The 16,955-nt window shown below is 41.4% G+C and overlaps 1 protein-coding gene across 1 annotated transcript; it reads left to right on the top strand.

Annotated features, from left to right (window-relative positions):
• The first annotated feature begins 2 nt into the window (after window positions 1-2).
• On the top strand, window positions 3-15,710 carry mrrf (mitochondrial ribosome recycling factor). Its single transcript, XM_037117260.1, has 7 exons — window positions 3-125; window positions 3,408-3,584; window positions 3,733-3,885; window positions 8,449-8,567; window positions 12,470-12,561; window positions 14,473-14,632; window positions 14,916-15,710. The coding sequence occupies exons 2-7, from the start codon at window positions 3,410-3,412 to the stop codon at window positions 14,991-14,993; spliced, it is 777 nt and encodes a 258-aa protein (XP_036973155.1). The 5' UTR covers window positions 3-125; window positions 3,408-3,409; the 3' UTR covers window positions 14,994-15,710.
• Window positions 15,711-16,955: the final 1,245 nt, after the last annotated feature.

Genomic DNA, 16,955 nt, shown 5'->3' with positions numbered 1-16,955 from the left:
CGCCTTGTACAGTATCGAAGACAAAACCGGACGTCCATTATGTCCGCGCGTGTTGATGACGAAATATATGTCAAATGTGGTTTCTACCTAGCTAACATGCTTCTGTGGGGACTCTAAACTTGAAAGTAGGTGTTCAATTTGTATTGTGTACAATTGAAGGCGTGTTTTGCAGGGTCGTATCTGAAATTTGCGGCAGCTTCATGTTTTTAAACTACGTGGTGGCGGTTTATATTAGCTTTTGCCCGAAGTATGTGCAGAAGAGGGCGAAGAAGCGCTGCATGCACGCCCCCATCACAGCGACCTTCACATAGCTTCGCTGACATAAAGTGGTAACAGCAGTCAGTTACAACTAACTGTTGTCCTGTTGTTAATATATAATGTTAGTAAATGCCTCGACAGCCTTGTGTTTCAGATGCTACCCGAGTTTTAGTTAAAAACGCCTAGTCGATTCAACCAGGTGCCACTTGCAGGGCTGAATGGTACAGAACAATAAACAGTGATTATAACCTAAAGACATTCTGTTGGCAGAAATATATCAGAAATAACTGTTTAATATGGAATTTCAGATGTCAAGTTTGCCTGGCTTATTGTGCCTTGCAGCCCCTGCATGGTGATATCAAGTCAAGCCAGACTGTTATTTCATTTTTCAGAGTTGATTTTGATAGAAATCAGACTCATTAAGGGTCAAGTTAGTAAAGCCTGATGATCCCATATGAAGAGATTTATTACGTAAATTGTGTGATCATAGTGAGTGAGATAGAGCGGAACAAAAATTCAGTGATTGACAGATTAAATGAATTGCCAGTAAATATGATAATTAATTGAAACGTTCTGTCAATCTTCTTATATGTGACCATTTATCACATTATAATTTTAATATCTTTGGGCTTTGGAAAAAAAAATATGTCCACACCACTTTGGGCTCTAGGAGGGCGAGACCATGATCTTCCACAATTTTCTGGCAGTTTATGGAACAAACTGTTTATTAATTGAGCAACTGTAATGTTAACTGATATTCAAAATGATCAGTATGAGCAGCCTGAGCAGTTATTGTTAATTGTGGCAGAGCATCATCAGATACTCATAGATAATCAGGTGTTTTGTTTTCTGCTCAAACTGTAAAAGTCTGCCGATGAGTGAACGATCATGCGGGATCTCCAGCTGGCTTCTGCCACTGGACGAAGGAGAGGTGTGTCTGCAGCTGCTGCTGTGTGTGAAATCTACAGGATATGAGGCTACAGTATCCCACTGAACACCTGTGCCTCGCATTTTCTGCTCGACTTCCACTCTAAAGAGATCCGTCACCGTCCCACATCTGAGCCTATCTGCACTGCCACAGTGCACTGTATCATATCAGCTTGTCAGGAAATCTGCCAGCCACAGATGCCTGTCATGGGCTTGTGTTGTAGGTGGTGGTCCACACGGTCTAGCCAAAATATTGTCGTAAAGGATATTTTTGGATTTAGGTTAGTATATGGAGTCAGCGTTAGATAAACACTGTGGACAGCATTTTATCGAGGATGTTGGTGCTTTAAATGACCTGAGGACGAGTTTACAATCTACAGTTACACAAAAAAGATACATGATGGATTGTTTAATTATTTTTCTGATATGTTGTTTTTCTTTTTTTGTTTCTGGCAAAAAGAGCACATACATTTGAGTAAAATAAAGCAATTTAGTATATTTATGGCTGTAGTAGTGGTATCTTACAGCATCTATAGCAAAATATAAAAAGATAATACTGGTAGAATCTCATTATAAAAAACTGAAAAATCTTAAGCCTTTCATTAGTCGATTGAATTTCATTACATTTTGCTTGGAACTGGAAAAAAAAAATCAAGATTCTGTGTTATATTACAGAAGAAAAGAAAAACATTTCAAAAGTTCCTCACCATTGTAAAAAGTCTGTTTTTAATGCAGCAGTCTGATTTGTTTTTCCTCACTGCTTCCAGTTATAAATACACACCACACAATAGAGGATGTCAGTCAGGCTGCAGTACACTGCGAGCCGTTCACAGCCACTGACTGTGAAAGACCAACTTTAGCGCGTGTTTGTGTCTGTGGGCTTCGACATCTCCGAGTTTGTCTGTGCTTGTGTGTTCACCAAGGTTCACTGACATAGTTCACACTTGAGAGCCAGTGTGCGTGGTGGGAGGTGGTTGGACCGTTGAAAAGGAGTGGTTGGTCTCATATTGTTGTATGATTTGAATGGCTCCCCTTCAGGAATGCCCAAACAACCGTGCGTGGACCAAGTGTTAACTGTGTAATTGCACATACTGTAGCCTGTAGAGTTGAGTGCAGGAAGCTCTACAGCAGCAGCAGTGATGTGTTACAATGATTTACAAGAACCTCTCTTCCCTCTCCGTACCTTTCATTAGAGGCACAGTCTAAGATCCAAGCACTGAAACCACTGACTGGTTACTGTTGATCAATTTAATATGTAACTTGATTTAATGTATTTTATTTATTTGTTTTGGCCAGTATGCCATTGTTTCCCAGTTTCACCTTCTCAATTGTGAGGTTGTGTCTTTTACACTCCTGTCTCCTGTGATGAAAAACAGAACATTTTTAAGTGCTAAAGAGTCAGTCGAACGCATCAAAACATTTCCCTTGACTTTCAGAAAGTATGGCAGGCAGTTTTTTGCCCTTTCCTACCATTTTACAGACCAAATGATTCATTTATGAGGCAATAAATGAATAGACCTGTTTCACAGTGGCCGTTTTGACTTGTCATAGCAGGAAAACCAAGTGTCCCAATAACTCGTGTCTGAGAGCCAAAAAGCACAATACCAGGAATGAGCTCAACAAGTTGGAATGCACTTGCTATTAATGTTATTAATCACCCTTGTGCTTTTTCTTGCTATGAAATTTTCTTGATGCCTATTGTCTTGAGGACAGAGTAGGGTTTTTACTTATTTAGGATATTTTAATGTATATTTATTTATTTAATATTCCCATTATCTTTTGGTGTAATCAGCACCTCTCCCAAACAGCCTCAAAGGCCTTCATGAAGGTTGGATTTCCTGTAGGATTGTTACACGAGACTGAATTGGTTTAGTCAGGTGAACCTAATAAACTGGGAAATGAGTGTTGGCTGCAGTGAAAAGGTAGCGTCGACTGGTTTGGCTCTATTTCTTTCCTTGTTTCGAGAAAATGACTATAATCTAGTTGTCAAAAGGAGAAAGACACATGGTCTGGCACTGTCATACATTAGAACAAGATGTAGGCCCACCTCCTACTGGCTGACACGAGCTATTACTTCATTATAATAGATATTGTCAGAGAAGCCTTCAGACCTGTCTGTGAGCAAAATCAAGTTAAATCCAATGTTGTCCTTTAAAACTCAACAAACACTTCCTCCAGCTTCCATTCACTCTCTCTCATTTTACCCTCTTCTCTCTTGACAGTCATGGCTTTGAATCACCTGAACCTGCTGCGGCCGCTGTTGTGTCAGTCCCTGGTGCGACAGGTCAGGTGTCCCCTCGCGGCCACCTCCAGAGTCCGTCCACCGCTTCTGTACCCAGACACCACCTCCCTCCCCGCTGCATGGCACGCCAGGCTCTATGCCACCAAGAAGGCAAAAGGTCAGTGAGGAGACTCTGGTTCGCATGAGTTCAGCGTCTGCAGCTCTGTTTGCATCAGCGTGGGTTACTTGATCAGATTATTATTTGTTTCAGAGTCTCCACTCTTCCCTCACTGCTTTTCTTCTTTCCCCTCTTTTGGTCTTCCAAGCCAAGGCAAAGGGCCAGTCGGCTAAGGTGAATATTAATTCAGCGCTGGTGGAAGACATCATCAGCCTGGATGAAGTGGAGGCGGACATGAGAGCTGTTCTCGACGCACTCAAAGATGACTTTACACGCAACCTCAGCATCCGAACCATGCCAGGTATTCAGTTTATCTCCCTCGCATGTTGTCTGTCCTTTGTATCGCTCTCTGTCTTTTCTTTTTTACACCCATGTGTATGAAACTGAACAGTTGCCATCCAGGCAAAAAAAATACATGAAAGTCAAGTTAAAAACGTGACCCTAAAGAGAGCAAAAAGAACGTACTAAAACACACAACTGCTTATCACATTCATGATAGACATCTGTAGTGTGTGTATGCACTTTAGACATCAAACGTCATTTAATCTTGATACAGACAACTCCAATAGATTATTAGGTAATAGTCTATAAAAGTTCCCCCAAGATCAATTCTGGTGTCATTCAGAGCTTGATAAATTAAAAGGACCTGAAAAACACAGATGTAACTCTGAGCATATGCAGTGAACAGGCCAGTATGATCTCTACTACAAATCAGTCTAGTAAATATAACTCGTTACTACACACCTCTGCAGGTTTGATCTGCAGAGGTACAGCTGTGATGTCATGGGTTTCTGCAGTCCGACCAGACTGAAACTAATGTGAATCCAATTTTTTCCAAAGAATATTCTTCAATAACATCACTACAAACCCAGCTCACCACTTCCTCTGTCCAGAGTAAATATATTCATCATCATTCTGCATCTGGCTGCAACCATGAGATACCTCAAAACATTACTATGTGCATGAATCACCAAGTGCTGATGTCATATGTTGGCTTCCTTATTTGTTGATTTCTTCTTTGAATTAAAAAAAAAAGATTAATTACAAAAAACCACAAGATATACATACACAAATTATGCATTGACCATGGACAGTGTAGTTTCCAGCCAGATCATACACTATACACTCGAGGCCTCTCCTTCTTAACGGCAAACCACAGGCGCATTTTAACTTTGGGATAAAGGTCAGTAAGTGTTCCTCTTTGTTTGCATCTACCTGACAAAGTGCCTAAGGGCTGAGAGTGAGCCTGCAGTCTGACCTCACCTTGACCCAGGTTTTGACCTCAGTTTCCTGAACTATATCCAGGTCCTGACCCTTTGCCTCTGGGTTCTAACAAATGGAAGCTGGGCTCTAAGGAATCAGAGGTGGGGCGTATAACAGAGGCTCCTGAGGGAGGAGGCAGCCGCTAGAATCAGACTTGAAACTTCTGGTGTTTGAGGTCTTTTACTATTTTTTTTTCCTCTTCAGATGAAAGTGTGCTTTCTCTGACATTTGATCTGCGTTAACAACCTTGATTTTCATTCTGAACACCTCATCTTGTTCACTTCAGCTGTTTCCTTCCTCCGCTCATCATTTAGCAATTTCATGGTCTGAGTCATTTTGGGTCTTCTGGACCCTTTATCTCTCCATCACTTACTCTTTTCTTTTGTTTTTTCCAACAGTTCCCAGCTTTATATGTTGGCCTCCGCTCACACCATATGCTCAGTTTCTGTCTCACTTGTGAATAAAAAATGTCTTATTGATCCACAGGGAAAAATTTGTTCACAGGTCAAGAAGTTTGAAGTCGTCCCCTCTTCCCTTTCTCCAACTCTTCAGTCCTCCTCCTGCCTCTCTTGTCAGTGCCATCTTCTTTCCTTCCGTCTCTCTCTCCCTCACTGCTCTCCTCCGGTCCCTCCATCCTCATCTCTTCTTTCCTTCTGTCCAGCTGCACAGTAATCCAGGGAGGCAGCAGGACTTAGAGCTGACAGGAGAGATGAGATGGTGGAATGAAATGACGTCAGTTGTCTGAATGTGTGTGTGTTTGTTCCATGAACCTCTCATCTGGCTCTCATTAAGCTTAAGTGTGTGTGTGTGTGTGTGTGTGTGTGTGTGTGTGTGTTGATATGACTGTATGTACTTGCCCTACAGTTTGTGTGCATGTGTTTGTTTCTGTGTGGCAAAACATACAGCAGACTGTACGATAGATACACATAGAAGGGATCAATGATGTGACCACCACATTGTGGGTAGTCCCAGATTGGTTATCTGGTGCAAAAACTGGCTCTGTTTCCATGGAAACTTTGTCAAGACAGAGTGTAGTAGTACGACTAACATTAGTACCAGGGAAAAAATACCTTCAGATACCTCAAAATAAATTCAGGTACTACATCTTTTTTTTTACATTTATTGGAGACAGTATAGCACATCAATGCTGCCATAACTAATATTTTTATGATAAGAAAGGAGCAAAGTACGTCTTGTATGTGGAAGGGGTCACTTGTGAGGAACACACAGATAATTATCACCTGACTCTGCAGTGTTCCCTCACGTTTTAGCATCTTTCAGCTAATTGTTTTGGTTTTACAGTCTGCAGCTTCTCTGTTTGTAATTACTCTCATGCACACCTTGTTCAAACATCTCAAAGCTCTAAAAAAAAAAACAGCCATGCACTACCCCTCTTGCACCAAACAACAGGCAGAGAAAGTTAGTGCCCATAGTGGAGTATTTAGGAACTAAACAGCTAGATATATCCTTAAGGAGATGGTGGAGACCAAAACAACTGCACCACCTAGGTCTTGGTTACATTTCTAGCTAAAGGTGGCTAGTGTGTTTGTTTGGTCAATGCTTTCTTAGCCATTCTCTGCTCTATCTCTTCTTTCTCAACCCTGCTACCCCTCTACATCCTCCATCTTTGCAGTTAAAGAAATGACTTTCTGTCTTTACGGCCTGCTCAAGCACAAGCAGATGTGTAGGTGGTCATTGTCAGTGCACAGGTAACAAAGACAGGTAGGCAGGGGGTCACAGATTTGGATATCAACGTTGAGCACGTATACAGACAGGCACTCTTGAGATGGACAGCAGGACGGGCAGGTTGCAGACTAATGGATGCTTGAAGTCAAACAGAGACAGAATAATTGGCAGGCAGGTAGACAGTGATTGAGTCAGGTTGCAGTCTTCTGATAAAAAGCATCAGTGTCATCACATCGTATGAAACTTTTATTTCAACAAATTACTCTGCATCTAATCCCCTGTTTTTCTGCCTTTTTGAAATAATATGATTTATAGGTCATATAAAGAAAAATTACACCACTGGCTCACCTCCCAATAACCCCCCCCCCTTTTCCACACACACACCTCCAGCACACTCCCCAGTGGGTGAGCACAGGGAGCGGGTGATGTAAGGCAGAGGTGGAGAAGAAGGAAACAACCGCGTCTGAGGTTAGCCAGATGGAGGAGAGGGAGAGGGGTGGATGGACAGAGTGAAGGAGTAAATAGGAGAGAGGAGGAGAGGGAGGGAGGGGACAGAATTCAGCTATATGTGGGCAAACTTACCTTTGTTCCTTTTTCTCAGAGTTGACGGTAAGGAGCGACATCATGGAGCAGCCTCAGAGTGGTCACAAATGCATTTATTTATTTTTACTCACTCATGCCGTCTGTGCTGCTGATCAGTCTGTCTTTCTATTTATTTGTAAATTTGTGTGTCTGACTGAATTTTTTTGTTTTCCCTTTATAGTCGGTCCACATGGAAACAGAGTCATCAAACCAGCTCTACAATATTTACCACAATCTGGCCAGTGCTGTATTTTTGTGTCTGATGCCAATATTGATCCATGAGAATAAGATGTATCTGAAAACAATATATTGATTTATTAATATTCCCTTTTTTACATAAGATGTACTCAAAAAACACTTCAGTTGCTAGTTGTGAACAGATAAGTTACTTAAGTAGTGAGTAACTTCAGAAACATAATTCTTGGTAATTCTTCTGTAAGTATTAGCAGTTAGTTATAGATAAAAGTAGCATTATAAATGTATTTAAACATAACAGAGTTAAAGTAATGATATTTCTCAAGCACAGAATCTATGATGCATTAAAACTACTCCAAGAAGTACAGTTAACTCAAAAAAGTTACTGAAGTACATGTAAGAGTATAGAGTGAGTGTATGTAACTTGTTACTACCGACCTCTGGATATAAGATAACTGTAAAACTGTAGGTGTAATTAAAATTTCATAATTTTAATTAATAAGTGTAGCTATAAAACTATATTATATAAACTTGAATTTCAAACATGCGTAAAATGCAGCCTGTACAACATTTATTGCTGATTTAAGGATCAGCGAAATGGCCTCAATTTGATATTGCAATGTTTTAAGGCCATATCATGATACTCAGTATGTATCTTGATATTTTGACAGCTCTTCAAAAGCACCTCATAAATGTTAGGACTGAGCAACAAAATCAGAAATATCTTTGACCGAAAACGTTTGTATTGATGATGCAACATTTCAGGGATGACTGTCTGTATTTTCACAAAATGTTAACACATTGAGATCTTTAATACATAATCATCAGTAATGTGGATATAATAACTATTCAGACAAGTATAACAGTCTTGAAAGAGTAGAAAGATCAGACAATCACATCACTTTACTAAAATACAGCCTTTAAAACCAGGAAAAGACAACACCTCTGCTAAACGACGATGTAATGAAATCCAAAATCTTAGACGATACATAGTCTCATATCACAATAACGATATGAGACTATATGTCTTTTGAAAGAGCACAGTGCACTTGGCAGCAGTTAAGTGATACCAAAGAAAGTCCATGTAGGTAAAAAGAAGTAAGTGTATAAACAATCTGATTTATATGTATTTGTGTAGGAGCTCTGGATCACATTGTGGTGACGACTCGAGATGGGAAGTTTCCTCTCAACCAGCTGGGTCAGGTCTCCATGAAATCCCCTCAGGTCATTATGGTCAACATGAGCAGCTTCCCAGAGGTAAGACGATCACAAACACACACACACACACACACAGCCAAACACAAGCACACACATACAGATTCTTCCTAGCCTATCTGTTTGTCTCACGCAGACAAGTAACCAAAAGCTTTATAAAAATAATCCACAGCACAGACAGATAGACGGTCTGCACAGAGGGAAAAGTGAGCCAAGACAGAGCTCTGAGCCCACATCTCTGTTTGAATGAAACCTGACCTGCCTCTCTCTCTCCAGCTCAGATGCTAATTGATTGATCACTCAGGGAGCCCTTTGTTCTGGGGTGAAAGATAGCAACAAGAGCCTCAACTCTGTGTGTGCGTGCACTGAGATGTGGTGATGTCTGCGTGTGAGTTGACACAGAATAGGAAATGACCTCATTATACCCCCAGGTTGAGAAAGAATGAATTATTTTTCTTTTTTTTTTCTTCTCTTTTCACTCTCTCCTTTCCTTTTTAGATGATACAACACTGTACAATACTCATAGCTCCAGAAAGAAACTTTGTCCATGAGAGTGGTTCTCGATTTCCGTGTCCAGACGTTCTGGTGGTCTGGTATAATAATATATCAATTATCATTATGACTGATGGTTTAGTTCTCTTAGACCTCATTAGCCACATTGAAGACATAAGCTTCAAGGTAGCACATTGTTTTCACTCAGTAACCCAATAAACATATTTAATAGTTGGCGTGTATAATGTGGTGCAACTGTGACAAACACACATAACAGCAAAAAATATAGATGAATACATTAAGTGTAAGACACGGTTAGGAAAGTTTAAAGGTTAATATAAACGATACAAAATACAACTGATATTGTTTAGAAATCTAAATTTGCCATTTTAACTCGATATGGTAACCTGTCACAGATTTTACAGACCTGCGCGTCCACAATGTGTTTTCCAAGATCATATTAACCGTTTTTTCTGAGCATGGATGACAATCAAAAGAAGAATGTTCCTTCAGAGAACCACCTGTTATCACAGCTATCTTCCACCACCTTTTATTTTCCCCTTTTGTGAACCTGAGTGCTGCGGTTTCACCTCTTTGTCCTCCTTCGTACCAAAAACACAAAACAACATGCAAATCTAACTATCTATCAGCATCTCAAATCTGGAAATCCAGACCTCAACCTGAATCATGCTGAATGGTCTTCCAGTGAGTCTGTTTCCTTCCCAGAAACTCCGACCACGGACCACACACACTGACAGACACACTCATGCGCGCACACACACACACACCTCGTCGTGCCCTGCGTTACCCATGTCCCACACAGAGGTGAGTCCTCAGTACCCAGAGCTAATAGGCTTATAATGATGCCTATCCATTACCAGGCACTCCAGAGGCCTTTACCATTGTTTTCCATTCATTCATTAAGAGTTGCCTGGGACGGGCACAGTGGAACTAACAACAACTACCACCACGCTTAGATCACAGGGTAATTTGTGTGTTTGAGGATGAGTGTGCGTATGTGCACGTTAAAGCGTCCCACCACTTTGTTCATAAGTGTTTTGTTCAGGACTCTCGCTGACATTCCGCTCGCCTCTTTTGCTTTGAACCGGTGCCGTCGAGCATTTGATGTGAAACTCCGCTGTAATTTCTCTTCCTCTCCCAACATATTAACCAGAACCTTCCTGGCCTTTGCAGAGAAATTCTGTTCTTTTTTTTTTTGTTGTTTTTTTCCCCCCATCGTAACCACCGGAGTGGTCGTCAGAGAGAGGAAACGCTGATGAATTTGATGCTGAGAACAATCAAACATAGGTATGGGCTGAATCTATCACCCTACGCTCAAAGAGAGCAACCAGAGGCCCTGTGCGCCGGATGACTTCAACAAAGGAAAAGAAACTTCATGAATTCATTTAATGCGCACAAATAAATCCCTTTAATCTCTCTGCCATTTCTTTCCCCCAGCGGAAAAGGCCAGAATGAGCTGTCGAGAAAGGGGAGTAGGGTAGAAAGGAGTAAAAAAAAAAAGAAAAAAAGGGAAATGTTATGCACTTTTTTTTTCCCCCTGCATTACACATTTTGCACACTTTGTAAAGCTCAGCTAAGGGAATTGTCGTGTGGTTGCAGAATTGATTCAAGGAGTGTGACTTTGTTTTCAGTAACTCAGAGGATTTGGCTTCCTCCTGCTTTATCTCTTTAACTGAAGCTCTCTGGTTCTAATGTAGTATGTGCTGCACTGATGGGTTGATGGCTGACTCGCGTCAACATGCAAGCGTCTTCTCTCGCCTGCCCGCCAAACAAATACAACTCCAAAGAAGCCACTATATTAATTAACTGACATTATAAGATATTGTGCAAATGTAGACCAACACTCCTCAGAGCCTCTCGACGGCATCTTTGTCATTTACAAGCACAGCTGCCCCTCCAGCCAGTGTCCACATTGACGCTGGATCACTTGTTTCCTCACAAAAGACGTAATTCTCTTCTTTTCATTTCCCTCTGATTATCTTCGTCCTTTTAGAAAGATGACAGATGGTGTTTGGGAAATATCAGTTGCGTTTTTCAGCTCTCTCAATAAGCCATTTTAGACAACAGCAAAGGAGAAGGGAATTTTCGGCAGATGTTTTCATTTCGACTCAATTTTGACAAAAAATGAGGATTTTCTCGTTCCAGATACTCGACTGCTCTCACTATCTGTTTCTGTTGATGTAGTTCCTCATTGCAGATCAGAAACATACGTTTTTGCTCCTTTGATCTTAATGTCTCTAATTTATCAGATCTTGTATCAGTTGCACCATGTACAGTGTTATGCATGATGATCCTACATTTGAATTGGAATTGATAAAATCACTGTATTTTCAGAAAGGGAGACTTTTTGATGTGTCATGAAAGGAAAAGCACAGGTGTTACTTTAACATTAACAGTGACTCTGTTCTGTTCATTTGTCCCAGTAAGTCCTGACAGTCAGCCAAACACACACATTACCAGGGCCCTGAAACTGAAGCAGATGAATAGAATTCAGCCATCATTTTCTTATTTACCTGTGTTTTTTTCCAGCTGTCGTAGGACAGCACATTTAATTTGTTTAATTCCCTCAAAATTAGTAATATTATGAGGAAGTGTTCACTCAGCATCATGCAGTTGTTTCAGTGCTTATCCCTGGGCATAAATCAAAAGAACTGGCTCAAATAGGCTCAGTTCTGAAAAATTGCCCCTCAACCATGCCAAAATGTCACAAAAATGGCGCCTACCAAAAACCATGACATATTAATGTCTTTCAACATGTGTGACCTAAATGCTTCCAACCTCCAAATGTGTTGACTTCTGCCCTCGACCAACGTAGTTTAAACCCTGCAGAGTTTAGACCTCCCATTCTTCCCACATAGGTAATGAGCTGGTTTAATGACAAAACCACAATACAAGAAACGTGAACAACTCTCTGTTAAAGTTCATGCACATACATGTGTTCTGTCATTGAACCCATCAGCTTAGGATAGTTAAAATTTCCAATCTTCAGAAACGAACAAAAACGCTGTATAAAAACGCATATTTGAGAATATATCAAAGCAGCTACAAGAAACTTGAACATTTGTTGATTCTGTGTCATCCACAAGAACAAGCAGACTCTCCAGTGAGGTCAGCACGGGTCAACGCCCTGCCCTGCAACCTCTCAGTCCTGTCCCATAGGGCCGAGCGCTGACAGTGGCCCGAGGCACTTCCACACTGCATGGGCTTCCCCAGACACACACACACACACACACACACACACACACACACACACACACACAGCCAAAGACACACATACACACAGTACATACACACCACAACACCTTAATGATTGCCAGCTGGAGCTGGGCCACTACCTGCAGTTGCAGCACTACTTTGCCATTTACACACTGGTGAAAGCACACTTTCATATATTTGTGTGTGTGTGTGTGTGTGTGTGTGTGCGCCCGCAGGCCACAGCGGCTGCTGCCCGCGCCCTGAGCGAGAGTAGCATGAACCTTAACCCAGAGGTGGATGGGACGATCATCAAGGTGCCCGTTCCCAAGTGAGTCTCTTTCTCTCTCTCTCTCTCACACACACACACACACACACACATACACCTCTCAAGGGCAGAAACACTTTCCTGCATTTAGTAATTTCCTTCTTTTACTTTTTTCTTCACACTTTTTCTTTAAGTTGTTTCTCTGTTTTGCTACATTTTTCATGTGTTCGTAACTCTTATAAGCACTGAAGTGATTGAGTGATCTGATCCATCAATTACTCAATCGCCAAAGTCTTTATCAATAGATTTTAGAGCTTTTGGCCTATTTAGACAAAATAACTCAGGTGAAACATCTTATTTATGGTCTCTTAACCTGTGACAGACATTTGACTTTGACAGACTTAATAACAATAAATCAATGAAATAATCAGTACATTGTGAAAATGATCAGAGCTAAAACTTACAGTAAGATTCATTCATGGTTTTGAGTTTCCCCCTGACAATAAATCCCCTCGCCTGAGTTGTAAGTGACAGATTTATTGACTTTTGTATGTAGATGTATAGAGACCCCCGGTGTGTTGATGTGAGGGCCAGGTCACTCTCTCTCTCTGTTCTGAGCGGACCTCTCTCGCTCCCTCTCTCTCCCTCTGTCTCTCTGCCAAGTCAAACAGTCTCATACAAAACCATCCGTCACTCACTCACCAAAGCACTCCACGTGTATATACAGTATGTTTTTTTACATATACACACATGTGCATGTAAGTACACACGCATGAATGCCGGATTGTGTTACTGTGTGTGTGTGTGTGTGTGTGTGTGTGTGTGTGTGTGTTCGTTCATGTCCGTGTGTGTGTGTGTGTGTGTGTGTGTGGAGCAGCAGCAGGTGTTAGTCTGGCAGAGGAGGGAGACAAGAGTCAGACTGCTTTCCCCCTGCAATCAGTCTCGGCACGCTCCGAGCCTCCATTTGCATTTCCAAAGAAAAGGCGCTCCTTGATTGGCCCTGGAATCAGTAATTAGGCCGTATTGTTTGCGGTAAATAGACGCTGCACTTGGATTGTTTGCAAATAGTCCCAGAGGCAAAAAACAACGACAAAAAAAAAGCCAATTAGGGACAAAGAGGGAGAGTGAAATGGGAAGTAGGATTTTCTGAGTGATTAACAAATGCAAAGTGAATGCAAAGTTGTCGGGATGACGGATGTTTCAGCTCTGGTCTGAGACCTCGGGAAGTGATTGCCGTTAGAAGTCAGAACTAAAATGATTAGACTTGATGCCGACAAGCACTTAAGACTCTCATTTGCACAAGTGAGGACATTGTTTTGCCTCCGCACAGTTAATTTTCTGTTCTGTTTTCCATACAATACCATCAAACAGTCAAGGCTAACCCTTTCTGGTTAGGCCTCTGTGTGCAGTCTGAAGTTATGGTGAATGTTTAGCCCAGTTTATATTATGGTGTTGTATAGAGAGGGAGACTAGATTGTGGAGAAAAGGCATGTTAGTGTCTCGTATCTGCAGAGACCCTGCAGCCCACTTGTTTGTTATTCTGTTTTCTGAATTTTAAGTTCAATAGTCTTTGTATTGTATTAATGTAACATGAGGTTCAGTTAGCTTTACACAGAAATGTCCTTCAGAGGGATTCATTTGTAGGTTTATACTTATATAAACCGCCATCTGAGTTCTATATACTCATAGAATTCAGATGGCATTGTTCTCTTAGATCGATTTAACACTAAAAGTAGCTTATAAATAATTAATTAAATGAATCACCAAATATACACTGACAGTTGTTAATAGACCTGGGTGGCCCACCCAAGCAAAAGGTATGTGTGGGAAACACTGATGTCTTCATAATAGGATGAGTTTGTGTGTGTGGACCCTTACTTGGTATAATCCATTTACCTGTCCCCCAGGAAGTTTTACCTTCTCTGTTTATTTTTTTTCTGTCTTACTCTTCTGGTCTTCTCTGCTTTCCTGCAGAGTGACACGGGAATACCGAGAGAACCTCACCAAGGTGGCCAAACAGTTAAGCAACAAGGCAAAAGACTCTCTGAGGAGAGTGCGATCCAACGCTGTCACGCAGATCAAAAAGGCGAAGGAAGGACACTCGGAGGACACCATACGACTTGTAGAAAAACAGGTAGGAGACAGGGAGAGGGAAAGAAACAACAGTGCTCAAACACAGAGAGTTTCATTGAGTTTCATGAAGCTAAAGGGAAATTATAGCTAAAGCATGACTCATTTCCTAATAATTCATTGCCAGTGCTTTCTACCGCTATTTGTAAGTGCCAACTGGGCACCAAAGTGAGAAATTAATCATTAGTCGGGTTCTGTCACATTGCAGCCACACAATGTCATGCTTTATTGGAAGGTGAATTCAAAATAGTTTAATACTTTTCCATTTTTTTCCTCCGCCTTCACAGATTCAGCAATTGTCGGACAAAATCTCAGCGGACATTGACAAACAGCTTGCAGCCAAGACCAAGGAGCTGTTGGGGTGACTGTGACCATTTCTTTTTTTTTTTTTTTTTCTGCTGTATCATTCGGGTGGAGCTGAACCTGCAGATGGACACACCAAAACAGAAGCGACCTGTCATTGTTATCATGTTAGTAATAAACAGTGACTCAATCATGGTGAGGAGGTGGTTTGAAAGAGAACTGTTTTTCTGATCCCTGCCCACATCCCTGGCAAAGACCTTCTCCTCGCTGCCGGGTGATATCTTTCTTTAACCGTCAACGAGTAAGCATAAACTGGCACGGAAGCAACAGCGACAGACTGCCAGTCACCTCCCTCCTCCGTTATTACTCTTCCTGTCTTCAAACAAACACCAAACGAGGGACGAATAGACTTTTAATGGGATTTGCGAGCCTCCTCCTAATCAAACCCCTTGCCACAAGGGCCGCCTGTTTATATAAAACAAGCGCACCCGTCTGAATGTAAACTGGCTGCGGGTTTGTCTTGGTGGCGAGAGCGAGCGAGAAAAAGGGAGGGAGAGTTTTGTTCCAGAGACGCAGGATATCATTAGAGTGTTGCCAAACATTTGTTTCGCATTGATTTCGAAGTCTGTTAAAAAATGCACTTGAGAACAAAAAAAAAAAACGTTTAATTTCTGCCCATGTCTAGGATTGATAATACAGCCGCTCTCTCAACAATAAAGTCGGGAAAGCAACATTATTGATGGACTCCATTAAAGAAAAACACTGCTTTGTACAATGTGCGTCATGTTTCTCGCTCTTGTTTTCTTTTCTTTTTCTCGGCGTTCGGTTTTGAAGTCGCCCCCCCTCCTCCATTAGTCAGAGTGATAATGGACTTTTCCTGTGTACAGATCTCCAGACCCTGGCTGCTGGCAACACAATTGTCCATTAGGAAAAGAGGCTTTTTTTTAATGTTGTGTGTTTGGGCCTCTTTGCCTTAAGATAGCGACACTCTTAAAGGGACAGTTCACCTCCAAATCAAAAATGCATACTTTTCCTGTCTTCCTGTTGCCCTGTTTATTCATCTAGATTGTTTTGATGCTCTCAGACATAGTGGAACTACATAGAACTCAGCTTTTTTTGGAAAACTCAACAGCAGTGAACAAAATGTTGTGACTAGGTTCAAGTTGCAACTATTTTCTTTCTACAGGAAATACAGCCTGTATGCATCCACTAATGGACGAGAGGCTTGTGACAGTGTGGGATGTAAACATTAAACATTTAATAGTATCATCCTCTGCTGAGCTGTAACTGTACCTAGCTTGGTTAGCTCAGTTACCTAGCTTTGGGATAATGGATGGATGCTACAGTGTATTGCAACACTAGCACTGGTAGAGAAATCTGACTGATTAATGCCAAATATACAGCAATATCTGGCAAAAGTGTGCTTATATTAGCCAACATAGTGGTAGCTAGTGGTCACAACCAGACCAGGTTATCTAAACTTTAATGGCGTCCTTCTCGGCTGAGCTGCTTCCTTCCTCGCTTTGAGCACCACAAGCCAAGTGTCAGCTGGTTCCGTCGCATTCAAGGAAAGGCAGGCATCTCTAGGGTCTCTCCAAAACTCAGAAACTCACACCAAAAAATAATCTAGGTAAACAAACTGTCTCTTCAGAATCAATGTGTTGGAAGTGGAAATACTGACAAGAAAGGTTTGAATGGGAAACGTACCCAGCGACGCACACATGGCTCTGCTTTCATCTATCCGCTGTTTACACCGGCTGGAGGCTTTCCGTTCTATAATGTGGTCGGTGTCTTCATCCTCGCCATGATTTGTTTTGCTTCCTCTGCTACTGGTCGCAGGCTGCCCACATGGCAGACAGGTTTAATTTTAAAAGTTTGCCCACACACTTTGGTCTTACAGTCATTGGATGATTACGGCACTGCGAAGTCGCAAACTTCTAATTAAATATTATAAAAGAAAAAAAGTATTGAGGAATAGTGACGATGCAGCTTCCACCGTGGGTTTTTTTTTTTTTTTTGCCATC

Source organism: Acanthopagrus latus, chromosome 12 (assembly GCF_904848185.1).
Source record: "Acanthopagrus latus isolate v.2019 chromosome 12, fAcaLat1.1, whole genome shotgun sequence".
Lineage (NCBI taxonomy): Eukaryota > Metazoa > Chordata > Actinopteri > Spariformes > Sparidae > Acanthopagrus > Acanthopagrus latus.
This window is presented reverse-complemented; position numbering and strand designations above follow the sequence as displayed.

Excerpts from the sequence above, each read along its gene's own strand:
- mrrf (XM_037117260.1), top strand. The coding sequence starts at position 3,410 with ATGGCTTTGAATCACCTGAACCTGCTGCGGCCGCTGTTGTGTCAGTCC. Across the intron at positions 8,568-12,469 it reads ACATGAGCAGCTTCCCAGAG|GCCACAGCGGCTGCTGCCCG; the intron begins GTAAGACGATCA and ends GTGCGCCCGCAG. Across the intron at positions 14,633-14,915 it reads TACGACTTGTAGAAAAACAG|ATTCAGCAATTGTCGGACAA; the intron begins GTAGGAGACAGG and ends CCGCCTTCACAG.